Consider the following 16,846-nt stretch of genomic DNA (forward strand, 5'->3'; position numbering starts at 1 on the left):
CACCTAAGCAAAGAAACAGCTAATTTTGGATACTGCTGCTATTTTATTTACTTGAGTTGAGACAAACACTCCTGATGTAACCTTTTGTTTCTAAATTTCCTTTGTGTATGTGTTTTGGGTTTTTTTTGGTGTTTTGTTTTTTGGGTATTTTTAAGTAGTCAAAGATGCCAAAATTGGAGTGGTTTATTCATCAAATAAAAAAAAAATCAGTTCAAGTGGAAAAATTGGGGGGTGGGGGTTATGTTGGTTTCTATGAGGGTGGTTTTTTTTCCAGATTTAGGTTGAAAACTCCATGTCTTAAATATGGAAATATTCTGTCTTTCCATTAACATGTACACTTGTGCTTTATGAAATTAATTTGGAGTATTGGATATTTGATTATGGGATATTTCTGTATGTTGCAGCCTGTTATCCTATAAGTGTACGTTGAAACTGAACTTAAACTGTACTGAAACAAAAAATAACTTCTATACAAGTTATTCCGCTCCTGAAGAAGTAGAACAATTGTTACTTTGCACAAGATACACAGTGACTTAACCTATACGTGATTTAATGTAGTTATGTTTTGAAGATTGTTTGTCAGTAGAATGTTTAGTCACATGTTAGAAAACAGTTTCAAAACAAGGAAATGATTGTACATACAAATGAGAAATTTAAAGTGATTACTTCTTCCTACTGTCCAATTAATTATATATAGCATTATATAGGCACCTTGCTTAGCTATTTGTGGAATATTCAGTTATTTCTTAGTCATTACATTTTTGTCATTATTTGTTACTTATTACGTATTATCAACAATATGACTTTTTAGCACAGACATTATAATGATTATCGTTTATAATCTTCTCTTCTGGTGGAATACATCAACTTTGGCACTAAAAATGTTGTTTTGGTGAAGTTTCCCCAAGTAGCAGTTTGGGGTTTTTTGATAGGTCAGTTTTAAACTGTAGCTATGTATATAATCAAAGCAATTTATGAAGAGATATATACACATTATATTGTATGAAGGAATAGACCATATTGTTCCTCTCTTTCATGTGTGAACAAATATTTGGGGGGGGAAGAGTAACTTGCCAGTATGCAAGCAAAAAATAGCATAGAAGGTACTTACCAGAATGGAGTATGTGGTTATTACAGTTGTTTCATGATCATCTTCTCTAACATCTGAGGTAAATTGCTTAGTGGAGGCAGTCTTGCTAGAACAGTATATATCAATCGAAGTACCTAACCATTCTTTTGTCACAGTGTTATTGCTTAATCAGAATAAGCACTAACGCATATAAACGGTGTGATAGTCAGTCTTTTCTGGTATCCTCTTTTTGAAATTAGAAAAGCACAAACGAAACCCCTCACATGCAAACGAAATATATATTGGAGGTCGTTTCACGTGTCAATATCTGAAATGTGTTTCAAATTGCTATTACATGCTGACAGTAGAAGTTAAAAGGATGAGAGAGGCATTGATGGAAATAACTACACTAATTAGAAAATTCTGATTAAAATTGTTTTGCTTAAGAAGCTTTTTTTTAAATGTGATGTATAATATTTATCTGTATATCCTTAAAATATACACCAAAATAGGCCTTGTTGTATCTGAAACTTCAAGTTAAAATGTGTCTTTCTAACTTGCATATTACATTGACTAGAACTAGACCTATTCACTTGGAGTTGGCTGAATTCATAGGATTATCGAAGTACAAAAAAGAAATGCAGAAAGTGACTGGAAAATTTCACGTACCTTCACAGTATCTTTGAGGTTTTCTTGAAGCTGCGTATTTGGCCAAATTACCCATGATTCCATCAAAGACTGTTGATGTTTGCAGACACATTTCCATTTGTACAAGTCTTATTACATTACCTCATACAGCCTTCTATTACTTCCAGTATTTCGTGCACACTTAAATAATTCTGATACTTGTTATAGAGAACATTTGCATAATTTAAAACTTCTGCTTGGTCTGTGTTTTATATGTAAGCACATGAAAGGGATTTCGACTATACAAGATAAAATTTCTCTTTATTTTAGGGATGCAATGTCTTTCTTATTATGGTCTCGCGTTGGAACTTTACTTGCTGTTGGAACAACAAAGGGAAACTTACTTATATATAACCGTCAGACTTCTCGCAAGATTCCTGTTGTTGGTATGCATTGGTTTGAAATTAAGCTTGCACATGTGAAAGTCGAATTTTGCTAATATACTTAATTTCCTTTTTATTCTGTATATAAACATAGAAGTCAAAAATGTGCTCATACTCAACTTGCACCTTCTGTTTTGTTGTACTTACCAGAGTAAGCTAAAAATATATATACACATACCTGATACTGCTTCATGGAAAAGTTGTGTTATCTTTCTTGCTTTACAGTTTGCAAAGGATTTGTGTGGTTGTTCTTGTTGCTGAATTACCTTCTTTTACCTGCTTAGAGTACCTCTGGGCAGAAAGATTAAGGATATAGGACAGCCCCCAGAAATTTGATGCAAAGAAATGGAAGAACAGGAGCTATACAAGTTCGTATAAGCTCAAAAGACTTCCATCTGGGCGTAGAAGATTTTAAAAAATACTGACTCTTGATTTTGTAATTGCTCTGATAAGTTGTTTCACATTCTGACAGTCTGTGTTTGAGTGGCCAAATATATTTCCATCCCAGATTTTTTTTGTGATTGTGTTCATTTGTGTTGTATAGGTTTCTTTCTTTTTCAGGTAAGCACACAAGGCGGATTACTTGTGGTTGCTGGAGTACTGAAAACCTTCTGGCTCTAGGTGGCGAAGACAAAATGATTACTATAAGCAATCAGGAAGGGGATACTATAAGACAGGTAGTATGTATAACGCCGATTTGAGTTTAAGGCATAGATTGATACTCCTGGTTCCCGAGAAAGCTGGGACCTATGGAAGCTTATGCCTTTTCAATCCCATTGCTTTCAAGGACGAGGGGCCTTTGGGAAACCTCGTGTAGAATGAGGGCATATCTAAACATCTGAGCCTCTGTGTTATGCAGTGTGATGTATGATATTAGAGTCTCTGCGATTCTGTTGTGGTGCTGCCTAAACACGCTTTTCTCTCATCCTTGATCCTGATCTGTATCTATTACAAGAGGATCTTATGAGTGAAATCTTAGGTTGACTTCCCCAGTAGCAGCACAGGACAGCTCTCACATGACTCTTTATAAGGCCTTCAGGAAGTATTTTTAGTGTTTGTTTTGCTTTAGGTTGGTTAAACAAAGGTCTTGCCTCTGATGTGCAAGGATTACTCCTAGGCTGGACCTCCACTGCATTCTTGAGAAGATGATTCCAGTGCTTCCTCCAAGTACACTCGGGTTCTCTAATCAAGCATTCTGTTTGTTTACATACATCATAGTCCTTCCGAGCAATCACAGTTGCTGCATAGTGTGCAAATGAATATAATTAACTTTTTTTAACTTTAATGAACAGTGTTTCCCTCATGATTTTCAAAGAACAAATCTTTCATAGTTCATTTCATATGCTTCCATCTGTATATATCTGAAGATCACCATTGGAGAAGAATACCCAAGTAAATCTGTTAGGGTATGTCTGTGCTTTAAACTAGCTGTCTTAGGTAGTAGAAGCAGTGTAGCTGAAACAGCACAGACCAAAGCAAGGCTTTCTTATGACGCTTTGTAACCTCATAGTGACTACAAAAGCAACTAGATTGCTATCACTACCTAAACCAGATCAGGGATGTCCATATTAAAAGGCATTGTGAATATTTAACTTGTATGCCTTATTCTTGGTCTTCCTTCTTTGAATTTGCATTGGAGTGACCTTGTTTGTACTGCTTCGGTTAGTACTATATGTATAATATCATCTTACAAGTCGTCTTCCTCGTCTGGATCTTTCCTTCTCTATTTGGATTTGTATTTCTGTTTCTTAGATATATTTTCAGTATATTCTGTGATAACATGTCATTACGATCCAAACTGTGGTTATGTTTTCTCCAACTTTTTTCTTAGTTTTGGTACTAAATGCAATAACAACTCTATCTGTCTATCTATCCATCTGTTCTGTCCATAACATTAACATGTACAGGCCAGGAATAATGCAATTCTTTATCATCAGTATTTGCTATGTTAACTGTTGATTTCTCACCCTGAACTTCTTTCTGGCAGACCTCAGTGAGCTCAGATCCCAGTGATATGCAGTTCTCGGTTATGAAGACTGATGAAAGAATATCAACCAGGGAAAGCACAGTAAGAAGTCAATACAAAGTATTACAAAAAGCATTAATCTGATGTTTAAGGGTTTCTGCTGGCAACCAACGTGGGCCGGGAAGCAATTTGTTCCTCCTTGGCTTAACATTTGGTGTTGAAGATATTTTTTTTTTTTCTTTTCCAAAACTTTCCTTTAAAATAAAGCTTTGCCCCTTTGTTCATTATGGATGTGTTCATGAAAAGTGCAGCGTTTAGCAATATGACAGATAACAGATCAGTTTTGTAGTGGTAGTTAACATAATAGATGGAGGCGTGTGTGGGGACTTAAGAAAATACGTACAATATAAATATAGAATGGTAGACACAATGTGGCAGATGGAAACGGAGCAGGATTGTCAATATTGCAGAGATGCTGCCTTTCAGAGGGCAGATTTTCAGCTGTCAGTTTTGGGAACATATCACTGCTTTCTAGTTTTTCATCTTAGCAGACATCAGCATCAATTAGACTAAAAGCCCCGGTGTTATTCTTTCTGGTGTGAGCATTATCCTGTCTCTGTCTGAATGGCTACAGTTTCATTGTCTTCATCATCTTTCTTGAATGAACCAAAGTCCATCGAATCAGTCAATGGTGAAGTACAGAAAAATAGGGTAATGATAACTATTAGCAGAGCACATTATTAAATAATCAGCAATGAAATACCGAGACAAGACAGAAAATCCATGGATAGAAAGGTGGTACTGTGTTAGAATTTGTCCAGGTCGATACACTTATACAACATAGTTAAATTCTCACAGTCACATTTAATCTATGGATTATAGATGTGAAGAAAGAATTTTTCCCCATGTTTACATTGACAAGGACCTGTAAGAGCTTTTTGTCTCTCTGCATGGAGTGAAATGTTTTCTGCTTCCCAGGGAAATTTAATTAACAGATATTTTGAAAATGCAGGAACTGAGGACTTCAGCCTTGATTTCTTCTGCTGCTTCCTGGGGCATGCGATAGCCTGGGCTTTGCAGGGTTTTTTTGTTACAGTTCTCAAGTTTGCTGCAAAATGTTAGGGAGCATTCTGTAATTGTGTAGTTCTTGGTGTTTGTGCTTGGATGGTCTGTCAGCAGCTCTAAACCACATAACATTTATTGTCTAGGTGTCTGTTGTTGGGGAGGGTCTTGGCTTGATAACAATCACTTCCATGCTGTTGGTTATGACATCAGAGAAAAAAACAACCCAGCAAGTTGGATCAAAATAAGTAGTCAAAGTAAGATCAAAATAAGTACTAGAGTTAATAATCTTGCACTGCAACATAAAATAATACCTGTAATTTCTTAGAAGAGTCTAAGAAATAGTATTTCTTAAATACTTTATCATTAAGCTACAGTGGAATTACAAGCAAAATGTTTTAAAATGCAGAAAACCTACTTTTTATATTTGGGGTAAATTTAGGTATTATAGGTCAAAATTTGCGTTTGTAATTCTGGATTAATGGATTTTTAGGTCAACATACACCTCTTTTCCTCAGTTTGAAAATACCAACTCTTCCAGCTCTTTTATTTTAGGAATAGACCGTTGTCTGCTTTTTAGACAAGGAGAGCTGGAAGAGAAGGTAATGTAAGGTAAACATGTAAATAGTCCTTCAGAGTACCTTTGTCAAAGAATAAGGTGAAACAAGTTGCTCCTCCTTCCTTGCTTTTTTAAAATGTGTTTTACTCTTGCCTGACAATAACACACACTCTAGTAATAAAAATAATCTAAAAAACCCACAAAATTCAACCTGCCTTCCACTATGAAGTCCAACACCTCTATGGGATTCATCAAATAAAATGCACTCACCTAGGCTGATATCAGACTGTAAATATTGCATGTTTAATACACACTGAACAGGCTGTTTCTTTTGGAATTGTCTTTCTGTCTTTGAAATCTCAGGAAGTTACTTGAGGTAGAAGCATTGTGATAGTCTCCCCTTCAACCTCCCAGATAAAAATTCTGTGGATCAAAAAAGACACCTTAGTTCAAGTGAGAGTAGTCTAACAGAATAACTTCATGTGACCTGCTGCCTTTTCCTGTGAGGAAATGGAGCTGACTTAAGGCTTCCTTAGGGAAAAGTCTTGAATTTGAGATGTGTGTTCTGCTGGGCTTGCATTTATATCTGTGAACCACTGGCTCACAAAGGGAGTATCCTGAAAATCTCTTCCACTGTTGATAGGGATTCAGAATTCAGGTCCATGGGATTCTTAAGTATTATTGGAAATCCTAAATCCATCTTTTAGTGAAGAGGTAGGGCCTTATTTTAAAGTGATGCCATTCTTATCGAGTTAATTTTTCTTTTCATTCATTGGCAGGTAAGTGTAGTGGTCGGCAAGAAGACTCTCTTTCTTTTTAATTTGAATGATCCTGATAACCCGATTGATCTGAAATTTCAGCAGCCTTATGGCAGTATTGTAACCTACAGATGGTGAGCAGAATTTCTTAATGAAGCATTCTAGTATTAACAAGCTGAAGGTTTTCCTGGTGGTTCTGATAAATGCTGGAAAAGAAATCATATATCCCTTGCTCATACCGGATTTTTCTTGGATGTATTGTAGAGTTTTTAATAATTCTTTTCCGAACAAGTCTACATTTTGTAATTGTTTTACTTGACAATTCAATGACTCTAAAAAGCAGTATTTTCAAATATAATCGCTGCTGGTGTGCACAGCTTTAGAACACTAATACTGTTGCTGTCCTGACAGTAGATTAAACTGAGGGTTTTATAGGTTCTTTTCCGTTCAGATGAATAACTGATGAAAGTGCTAGGGCTGGAGTTATATCCTCCAGCTAGTTGGTTGGTTTACAAAGTTGTGCAAAGTTCTTGTAGCCTCCCTGCTGTGTAATCCAGTTGGTAATGTTCCTTTGAAGAAATCCCAAGCTAGAAGTTTCAACTCTGTACCCAAAAAATAGCTGTACTTTTTGTATATCTTTGAATCCTGAGACCTTGTCTTTTAATGTCTGTTCAGTCAACGTGGAATTGACATTTATCCCTCTACACTACAACTGTGCGAGAAAACCTGTAGCTTATATGCAGCTTCATTTATGGCCACGTGTCTAACAAGGCATACCGGGGCTGCTTCCCTTGCCATTTTTTTTGCATCTAAGCAGATGTGATACTGTTTGAATTGATCCTTAGATGCTGTAACTATTTCTGCCTTAACCTCATTATTTCTACTTGATACTATGAAAAGTAAACAAACAATCTATTCACAAGTACAGATTATAGCTTTGGTACTTCCACCGTGTTTGCAGTGGTGTGCCTTAAGCACTGCCACTATTGTTTTTAGCATAGCTGTGGTGAGACCAAGTCAGCCAGAACCTTGAAATGGAAGTTTCCATCTTCTGGCATGCTTATTCCAATGAAGATACCAGGGGTCTTTCTCCTGGCATCACTGCCGTGTACGCAGCTTCCTGAAAGGAAAGTGGCATTGTAGAATGTAGACGAGAGAATAAAGATGACTTATGAGTGAACTCTGGGCACAAACATGTTTTTATCTTTTAAGAATCTTTGGTTATGTTTCCCTTAATCTATTTTATACTATATTGTTCTACATTATATATAAATTCCCATAATTTGATTATTTTTCCAGTTGAAGGGAGACATTGACAGTTGCCCCAATAGTCTGAAAGAAAACACATTTTGTATATTGCATAAATAGATCTCTTTTCTTAATTTTTGGTTTTTTTTGTAACAGGTACGGTGATGGCTATATTATGATTGGTTTCTCACGAGGGTGTTTTGTGGTCATTTCTACACACATTCGTGAGATAGGTCAAGAAATCTTTCAAGCTCATAATCATAAGGATAATCTGAGCAGCATTGCTATATCACAGTCATTAAACAAAGCTGCATCATGTGGAGACAATTGGTAAGTGGTAGTTTTATACATAAAGAATGGAATTCATCTCACATAACTTCCACTGTTAAGCATTAAAGCTTGGCTCCCTAAGGCTTCAAGGTTCCCTAAGAAGTCAGTGCAGAGAACCGGAGATGAATTACTCTGTGGAACTGCCTCTCTTCCTGAAGTTAGGAGAAGCTAATTTTGACCAAATTCTCTGCAATCGTAATTAACTTTATTGTAATTAATTGTAAACAAAAAAAAAAAAAGTTAAACCTTAGTATAGATTATTCCTCTTGATTCTTTATTTTTCTACTATGTTACAACAACAAAAATGTCCGAATTTATTTACTGTGATTTAGTGATTGGACATAACCATCTGCTTAGCAATAGGAGAACAGTGCATTAAAAGCTGTACTGAGTATGCTGATATCCTCCTGCCTGGTGTTTGATCTTAAGGAAAAAAGTAGTTAAAGAAACTAGAGTTTTTCCAAAATGTGTTGTGCATATGATAGAATATCTCCCTCAGCTCCTCGTCTGCTACTGCCCGATTCTGTTATATCTGAATTCTTCAGCAAAAAAAGGAACTGTGTGATGGTAGAAGACCGTTCTGTCTGTCCTCAGTTCTGTGTATCACCATAACAGACTGCTGATTTACGGCACTTGCACATCAAAAGTGGTACAACTATAGGCGAAACATGGTGCCACTTCATGCACTTCAGCTATTGTACAGCAAGCATTATTTCTTTAAGGGGTTCTTTAGCATATGTTGAGTAACACGACAGCATAAGTAAACTCTCACTCTGTCCCTTTTTATGTGAAGCAGGACTGAAAGCTAGTTTTTTGCATATGCTTTTCAAGGAGTGTTTGTCCATCAGGAATGTGTTTTTAATCTAACCTGTATTGTAACAGGTAAAAAGGGAATAGTAGTGTGTGTTTCCCACTCCTTGATTCTTTCAAATTGGATGAGTTGTGCCTTTTCCTCAGATTTTAATTTTCTGAGCAAATATTTTTGTACAGTGATTGTGATAAACTATTTAGAGTGATGGATGACAATGAGTTTTGTGTTGCTCTTTAGGAAATGGAAGGCATTTTGCATTTGCACTTTTTTTTTCCCTCCATTAGGCTGTCTTGATTGGGTTGGGTTTCTTCCAGTTTATGACGACTGAAATTTATATTAGTGAGAATGACTTTTTATTATTTTTTAGCATTAAAATCCATGATCTGTCAGACCTGAGAGAAATGTATGCCATAATAAACTTGGATGATGAAAACAAAGGTATGTTAACAGTCTCCATGAGGATAGAAATTTTTATAAAATAAGTAAACCAGAATTTTGATGGTGACTCTGTTTACATGACTGAAGGTATTGTTGTAAATATAGAATTTATCATAAATTCCTTTGTTACAAACTTGTATTTATTAGGTGACCCGTAGCAAAATGGAAACATATCTTATTTTTTCTGTTCAAAGTACAAAGAAGTACAGCTCTCAGAATATTTGATCAGATACTGTTTTGGTTTTTTGAATCTGTAATACAGTATATTCATATTACTAAAATAATATACTGAACTGGTTTCTGCTTCTTTCCACCTTTTTTTTTTATGGGGAGGGGTTTTTTTTGGCTTTTCAGCATCTCTTGTGCTAACATATGATACTTAATCTGTTCTCATCCTGATATACAGGATTTGTGCCTGTGGCGTCCAGAACATTATTACAATACTATGTTATTGGGTAATAAGTTACCACTGTTATCTCCTCTTGTAGTGTCTGTAAATGCTTCAGTTATTTACAAGTCTTCACACTTAAGAAAATGCTAAATTAGTAAATTATGGTTTTGGTTTGAGTGATTCCAGTTAATCTTGAAATTATCTTAATTGGTTATGTTTGAGTACGTTAATAGACTACAATTTTCACACTTTAAAGCAAAATAATTGTTTCTTGGTTTCAGTAGTTAAAGAAAGGAACTATTTTTTTTTTTTTCTAAAAGCTTGTGAATGTTTTAGGTGTAGATCAGCTGGCTTGGACAGATGACGGACAGTTGTTGGCAGTGTCTAAACGAAGAGGATCTCTCCATGTTTTCTTGACAAAGCTTCCAGTCCTTGGAGATGCTTGCAGTACACGGATTGCATACCTCACTTCTCTTCTTGAAGTTACTATAGCCAATCACGTGGAGAGAGTATGATAACCTCTTCCTTTTAAACTTCATTAGATCTAAGTAAAGTAAGTATTAATAGTGGATGAAAATTGTTTTATTTTGTTTTATTTTTTTACAGGAGCTACCAGTCACAGTCTCTGTTGAAGTAGAGCCCAGTTTTGTTGCTATTGGTGTTTATCATTTGGCTGTAGGAATGAACAATCGGGCTTGGTTTTATGCACTTGGAGAGAATAGTAAGCATAATTTAGTTCTATTAAAACTACTGCATCATTGTGTCTTATTTTATGAATTCAGTGTTGTGTTTAGCAGTTCCGGACATTCCACATTGTACAATAACAACTTGAATTGCCATATGGTCCTGTTAGGACCAGATAATGATATTCACAAACTGAAGCAGTTATGACACGGCATTGTAAATAATAGGAATAAAACTTTGAGTTCAAGGTATTGGTAATGAAATGTAAAATGTTCCTTTTTTGTTTTTTGTTCAGATCATGTTGTTAACCGGTGAAGGACTTTTAGGGTTTTTGAGATGTCTTAAAATACTAAGTTTGGCAAAGTACCTAGGGACTATGTGATAAGAGTGTTTAAATTCTCAGTTTGATAGATGTTCATGTTGTTTGCATGGGGTAAGGTAAAATTGGTTGTGCTACATCCAAATTTTAGACAGTGTATTTAAAGCTTTCCTGTGTCTCTAAGCATCATCTTTCTTGACTAATAATAAATTAATCAAATCTGTAAGAACACTAGTCAGAGTTGCATAGGAAAAGAGTTTCTCTTGTACTTTCTAACCAGTTCTCTGCTAAGAAGAAAGTCTCTTCACATGTGACGTGTCCCCTCTCTGCTTAGTTGTGAGTTTTTCACATCTGGTTAATCAGCTGCAAGTTTAGTTGATGATAAGTGAAGGCTTACATGAAATCAAAATATTTTTACCTTTTCTTTTCTGTTTGAATTCTTTAGATGTAAAAAAGCTTAAAGATGTGGAGTACCTGGGGACAGTAGCAAGTATGCACCTTAATTCTGATTATGCCGCTGCTCTCTTTGAGGGTAAAGTCCAGTTGCATATGGTAAGAGCTCTGGCAATTCAGAGCGCTGAACTACTGAGTTGATCTAAGACGAACAAGTTAATGTAATTTTAAACATGAGAGAAAAGGGAATGATCTTCAGTTAATGACCATAAAAATTAAAAATTCTTTAGAATTTTTTTCTGGCTAATTAAAATATAAATCTGAGTTCCTGTGGACTTCAGAAATGCAACCTAGTCTAAAACAGGTGAAGAAAAAGTATTTTCTTGTGAACTGTTTAATAGGTTTTATTTTAAAAGTCTCTGTGGAAACGTGACAGAAGCAGGTGCTGGGCTTTTAAGGGATGCATGTGCAAGTCTGTTTTCATCTCATTTCCTTACAGTTTGATACAGGCAAAACTATGATACCTAAATGTTAACAGTGAAGCTTTTTGGTTTATTCTATTCTTTATATTTAGATAGAAAGTGGAGGTTTGGATGCTCAGGAAGAACGAGAAACTCGACTCTTCCCAGCAGATGATGATAAATACCGAATTTTGTGCCATGCTTTAACTAGTGACTTCCTCATATATGGTACAGATGTGAGTATTACTTCTGTTTTTAATTATCTTTTTAGATGGTATATATTTCTATCTGAATTATTTGGATTATTACTCATAATTTTAGCAGAAAAAAAATCGTGCTTCTGAGAAGTTTACAGTGGATTATTTTCTATGCAAGAACTTAATGCAAATACAGTCAAAATGGCATTCAGATTCCTTTATTGTTGCATTTATATGAGATGCGTTGGCAGGAAGGTTAAGTTTTGCTTTTACTACTGTTTGTTGCAAAACACTGATTTTAATAGCAGAATTTAATTATATTGCCATAGTGGGTTGGTTGGCAATCAAACTGTCATCTAGTTACAAGAAAAACATAGCACTTGCCTTGCAAATTTGTTGCTTTAAGTGGTGTTGTGATAGATGTGGACAAAAAGGTACAGAGGTAAATGAGTATGATAGCATAAATGAAAGTCTTGACTTACTGTTGAAGCCTTTGCCCAAAGAGAATTTTTTCAGGTGTTTCAACAAAGATAGGAGTTATGAGGGCACTGAAGAAGGATGTGAACATGCTTATAGACTTTTCCAGATATTTTCCTATGCATGAGGAGTAGTTTGTTTGCTTTTAGTATTTTCTGGCCTTGGGAATACAGGGCACGTTTGGCATTGTCGTATTGTGCTCTTTATGATGCAGACTGATGCATTGACCTTCCAGAGGAAAGGCAGAATCACTATCTCTAGTGTTTTATCACTGGTTTAATAACTTGAGTGGTTTTGCAGCAGTTGAGGGTTTTCCCACCTCCTCAGTACCTAAACTGATACTGAAAAATTTGAAGTACTGATAAATTTGAAGTACTAAATTCACATCTGACCAATTTGATGTGTGCAAATTTTACAATTATTTCAAAAGCTGCCTTTTACTTTCAGTGTTTTTCTTTGTGCAACTCTGGTTGAAATGCAGTGTTAATCACAAAACAGTTTGATTGTTTTTCCCGCCTGAATTAGGTACATCTGTTCTTAAGAATTTGTGGTTCTTCCTTGGAGGCAGCTTTGTTTGAAGGTTGAGCTTCTCTCAGCAACGAGGCAGGCATTTCCCCTGTTTAGAGAACTGCATGGTGAATACAGCTTGTCTCCACAAAGCAAAGCGAGACAAACAACAAAAACAATATAAAACCCCTCAAAACTCTTAACTCCTTTCCCCACGCTCTGAAAAGCCTCAAGTTTTTCTATCCTGCCCAAAACTAGCTGTGAATGAAGAAGGAAGCCAAAAAACCACCTGGAAGTATTTTTCTTTATACACTGTTTATGCTCCGCACCCTAAGACAGGAGAAACTACAATCAATTTTATTATCTACTTGCTGCTTCCTGATGTCATCATTAGCTGTTTCTGTTATTTCTTGTTAGACTGGAGTTATTTATTATTTCTACATTGAAGACTGGCAATATGTGAATGAGTATCGGCATCCTGTCAGTGTGAGAAAAATTTTTCCAGATCCCAATGGAACCAGATTGGCTTTCATAGATGACAAAAGTGATGGCTTTGTCTATTGTCCAGTAAGTTAGTGTGGGATACCCATACACTTATATTTACAAGCAGGTATTTCAACTGTATAGTGTTTTTAATAGAGAACGAAGAAGGTTTTGTCACTCCAACATGTGTGATGGTAGAAGAAATTGCCTAGGAGGCTTGAAGATAACTTAATGGTAATGTAAGGAAACAAAATCTGTCATGTTAGATCAGGACAATTTCATTATGCTAAATTACTGATCAGTAATTTTCAGAAATGTATGTGTTTGTCTATTCAAATACAGATATTTTAGCTCATTAACAAGCACTGCCAGTTTCACTGCCTGTCCCCACCTTTTTTCTAAGAAGAGTAAATAACATTCATATAATGCGCGTTTTCTCCATTTACTTCCCTTATAAGAAAGCTTTTTCTTAGTACAGTCTTCATATTTCTGCACTACTTATTCTTTTTTTTTATTTTTAATCATAACTGGTATGAATATTTAGTTTGTCTCTTTAATCACTTGCAAGTAATTTTACTTTTACGTTATTTGTAGGTAAATGATAGATTATATGAGATTCCAAATTTCTCACCAACTATTAAAGGAATCTTGTGGGAAAACTGGCCAATGGATAAAGGCGTTTTTGTTGCTTTTGATGATGATAAAGTGTACACTTATGTTTTTCATAAGGATGCCATTCAAGGTACTGTAGATAACTTTAAAAACTTACTATTTTAGTTAATAAAGTGAAACATGTTCTGAGTCTTCATTTGTCTTAATTATTTTCATAACTGCCTATAAAAATAAATAGTACTACAGAAGTTTTGAAGTGCAAATGATGAATAGGAAACTAGTTGCTTTGTAGGTTTCTCTGTAAAGCTTCAACAAGGCATTTTGGTCTTAACTCCCTATGTTTCTTGCTATTATAATCTTTTGTCTGAAATTTATACGTTATGTTTCAATTGTAGTTTGAAATATTCATGAGAAAATCTTAGGATCAGAGTGACAAAACTTGCATTCACTTAAACTGTTAACCAAAATTGTAATAATAGCAATTTCTGTATTTGTCACAGAGAAACATTAGGAAATTTGCCTACAAACATTTGGAAAATTGCTTAATAGTTTAGAGGATCTAAATTATGTATGTTTACTTTACTGAAAAATATGCGCTGTACAGTAGAAGGTAATTACCAGAATTAGAGACCTTGAATTAATGCCCTGCATATCTACGTTATTTCACCTGTGACTGCTTGCTACACTTTTTACCATGTAGGGTTTTTTTTTTTAAATTATGTCTTCTTTTCTTCCTGCTCTTTAAATGTAGGATCCAAGATTATTTTGGCAGGTGGCACGGAGGTCCCCTTTTCCTATAAGCCTTTGTTATTGTATAATGGAGAATTAACTTGTCAGACTCAGAGTGGGAAAACAAACAATATCTATCTAAGCACTCACCGTTTCCTTGGCAATTTGAAAGACTTTGGACCTAATGAGCTGACACAAATGCTTACTCAGACTTTAATGTTGAAAAGGTACATCTGTGTTTTAATCATATTGCATAAATTGTTTTCTTCTGCGCTTATAGCTCAATACAGCATATCCTGGTGATTTAAAAATGTCATGCTGAATGTTGATAAATTATATTGATCCATGAGTCCATGTAGCTGTCTATGCAGGCCAAGCAAAATAAGTGACCCAGTGGTGCTTTATTTGGTTTTCTACTGTCAAGTAAAAGCTAAAGTAATTTTTTTCAAGACTGATTTGGGGTTCTGTGACAGTGGCTGTCTTCCATAACTGGCTAAAGGTGCTTCTTGCATACTCCCCTCCCACTGTAATGAAGCAATGCAAAATCAGTGCAATGGAAGGAATGCCAGAGTAGGGAGAGCAGATGGTTTCATGAAAAAGTGTGGTAGAAACAGAACTGTAAGTTATGCGTTTGTATTTCTTCTTCCTGACATATCTGTCTCTCCATGGCTTAGAAGTAAATGCTTTTCATATTTTCTTTACCGTAGTATTAGGAAAAAAAGTGTTGAGGGGGAATTTTAGGTATGAGTAATACTAGTTTTAAATGTATTTTACCTTCTGTAGGTTTTCTGAAGCATGGGAGGTGTGCAGACTTCTGAATGACCAGTCTGGTTGGAACGAGCTGGCCAAAGCTTGCTTACATCATATGGAGGTGGATTTTGCCATACGTGTTTATCGGACATTTGGTAATGCTGGGATGGTGATGTCACTAGAGCAAATAAAGGTAAAATGTTAAGTCCCTTTTAAATAGGAAATACAGTGATTTAATTCTTTAAGAATTGCTGAATTCTTATTTTTGTGGGGATTTTGTGGCTTGGTTTTGTTTTTTAATAGAAGGTGAATTATTTTCAAGGGGGTTAATAGTTATAGAGGAGAAAGTGTCCAAACCAGGTAACTCTTAGTTAGTTTTCTCTTGAAGTGGTTGCAGTCTCTATTGCAATGCACAACATTACTTTCTGCTTGAGAGCAGCAGAATATACTTGTGTCTCGGGAATTTGAAGGCTATTTTTCCTTCATTGTTTTTGCAAAAATGTTTGAGGCTGCTATTACTATTAAAATAAGTTTTTTTAAAAAAAACAAACAGATTGCAATTCTACATCTGAAAATGTGCATGAAATAGTGCCTTAAAAATACTTCTGCAACTTGCTGATTTTAGATAGTGTCAGCTGTAGTGGCTTTGAGCTACAATAAGAAAGTGAGGTTTTTTTCTGGTTTGTAGAATCCAATATACATGGTTGTAAAATGTCAGGATATTTTGTTTCACTGTGCTTATGAGATTGTGTTACTTATAACAATTTATTTTTTTTTTCTTTTGAACTACATTTGCACCTATTACATTTTTTTACAGGGAATAGAAGACCATAACCTTTTAGCAGGACATCTTGCCATGTTTACTAGTGATTTTAATCTGGCTCAGGATTTATATCTAGCATCCTCCTGTCCTGTTGCTGCACTTGAGGTATTCAGTTAAGATGTGTAAATTTTTTCCTGCTGTTTTCATCTGCACCTTAATGTTGGAATATTTTACCTTCTGATAATTCTGCCTTTTCATGGTTTTGTTCTTGCCATTGTGTGACTGACAGACATTCTTTTAGGATGAATGACTCTCAAATTGTCTGAATCTTTCTCGAATACTAGCTCTATATTTGTATTTAGAATAATAAAAAGTTCATATTAGAATTTAGAATTTGATACTTGCATCAGAAAATGTTACTGTTCTTTGTTAATAGATGCGAAAAGACTTGCAACACTGGGACAGTGCACTTCAGCTGGCTAAGCGTTTGGCCCCAGACCAAATCCCTTTCATTTCAAAGGAATATGCAATGCAGCTTGAATTCATGTAAGTTCTTCTGTAAAGTTGCAGTATAAGAATATTAAACCGATACTCATGCTAACTAGAAGAACACAGAATTGAGATACTACAGCTAACTGCATTGCTGAGAGAGGATTCTGTGAGGTCTTCAGCTGTAGTCCAAGGAAGAGTAGTTTTGTAAGGAATACTTCATGCTAGAGACATATGTTAGCAAATAATAGTTACTTTTGATAATTTCAGTATATCTGGG

The 16,846-nt window shown here is 35.3% G+C and overlaps 1 protein-coding gene across 1 annotated transcript in view; it reads left to right on the top strand.

Moving 5' to 3' along the window:
* WDR19 (WD repeat domain 19) overlaps positions 1–16,846 on the top strand; it is a 44,997-nt gene that overhangs the window by 3,177 nt on the left and 24,974 nt on the right. The window contains exons 5-20 of the mRNA XM_009884997.1: positions 2,027–2,142; positions 2,701–2,816; positions 4,127–4,207; positions 6,506–6,618; positions 7,889–8,062; positions 9,241–9,322; positions 10,050–10,211; positions 10,309–10,423; positions 11,151–11,257; positions 11,673–11,795; positions 13,158–13,307; positions 13,818–13,965; positions 14,587–14,791; positions 15,348–15,507; positions 16,132–16,242; positions 16,514–16,623. Of these exons, the coding sequence (XP_009883299.1) occupies positions 2,027–2,142; positions 2,701–2,816; positions 4,127–4,207; positions 6,506–6,618; positions 7,889–8,062; positions 9,241–9,322; positions 10,050–10,211; positions 10,309–10,423; positions 11,151–11,257; positions 11,673–11,795; positions 13,158–13,307; positions 13,818–13,965; positions 14,587–14,791; positions 15,348–15,507; positions 16,132–16,242; positions 16,514–16,623 (2,073 nt within the window). The remainder of the gene's footprint in view (positions 1–2,026; positions 2,143–2,700; positions 2,817–4,126; positions 4,208–6,505; positions 6,619–7,888; positions 8,063–9,240; positions 9,323–10,049; positions 10,212–10,308; positions 10,424–11,150; positions 11,258–11,672; positions 11,796–13,157; positions 13,308–13,817; positions 13,966–14,586; positions 14,792–15,347; positions 15,508–16,131; positions 16,243–16,513; positions 16,624–16,846) is intronic.

Source organism: Charadrius vociferus, unplaced genomic scaffold, assembly GCF_000708025.1.
Source record: "Charadrius vociferus isolate BGI_N301 unplaced genomic scaffold, ASM70802v2 scaffold134, whole genome shotgun sequence".
In the NCBI taxonomy this organism is placed as follows: Eukaryota; Metazoa; Chordata; class Aves; order Charadriiformes; family Charadriidae; genus Charadrius; species Charadrius vociferus.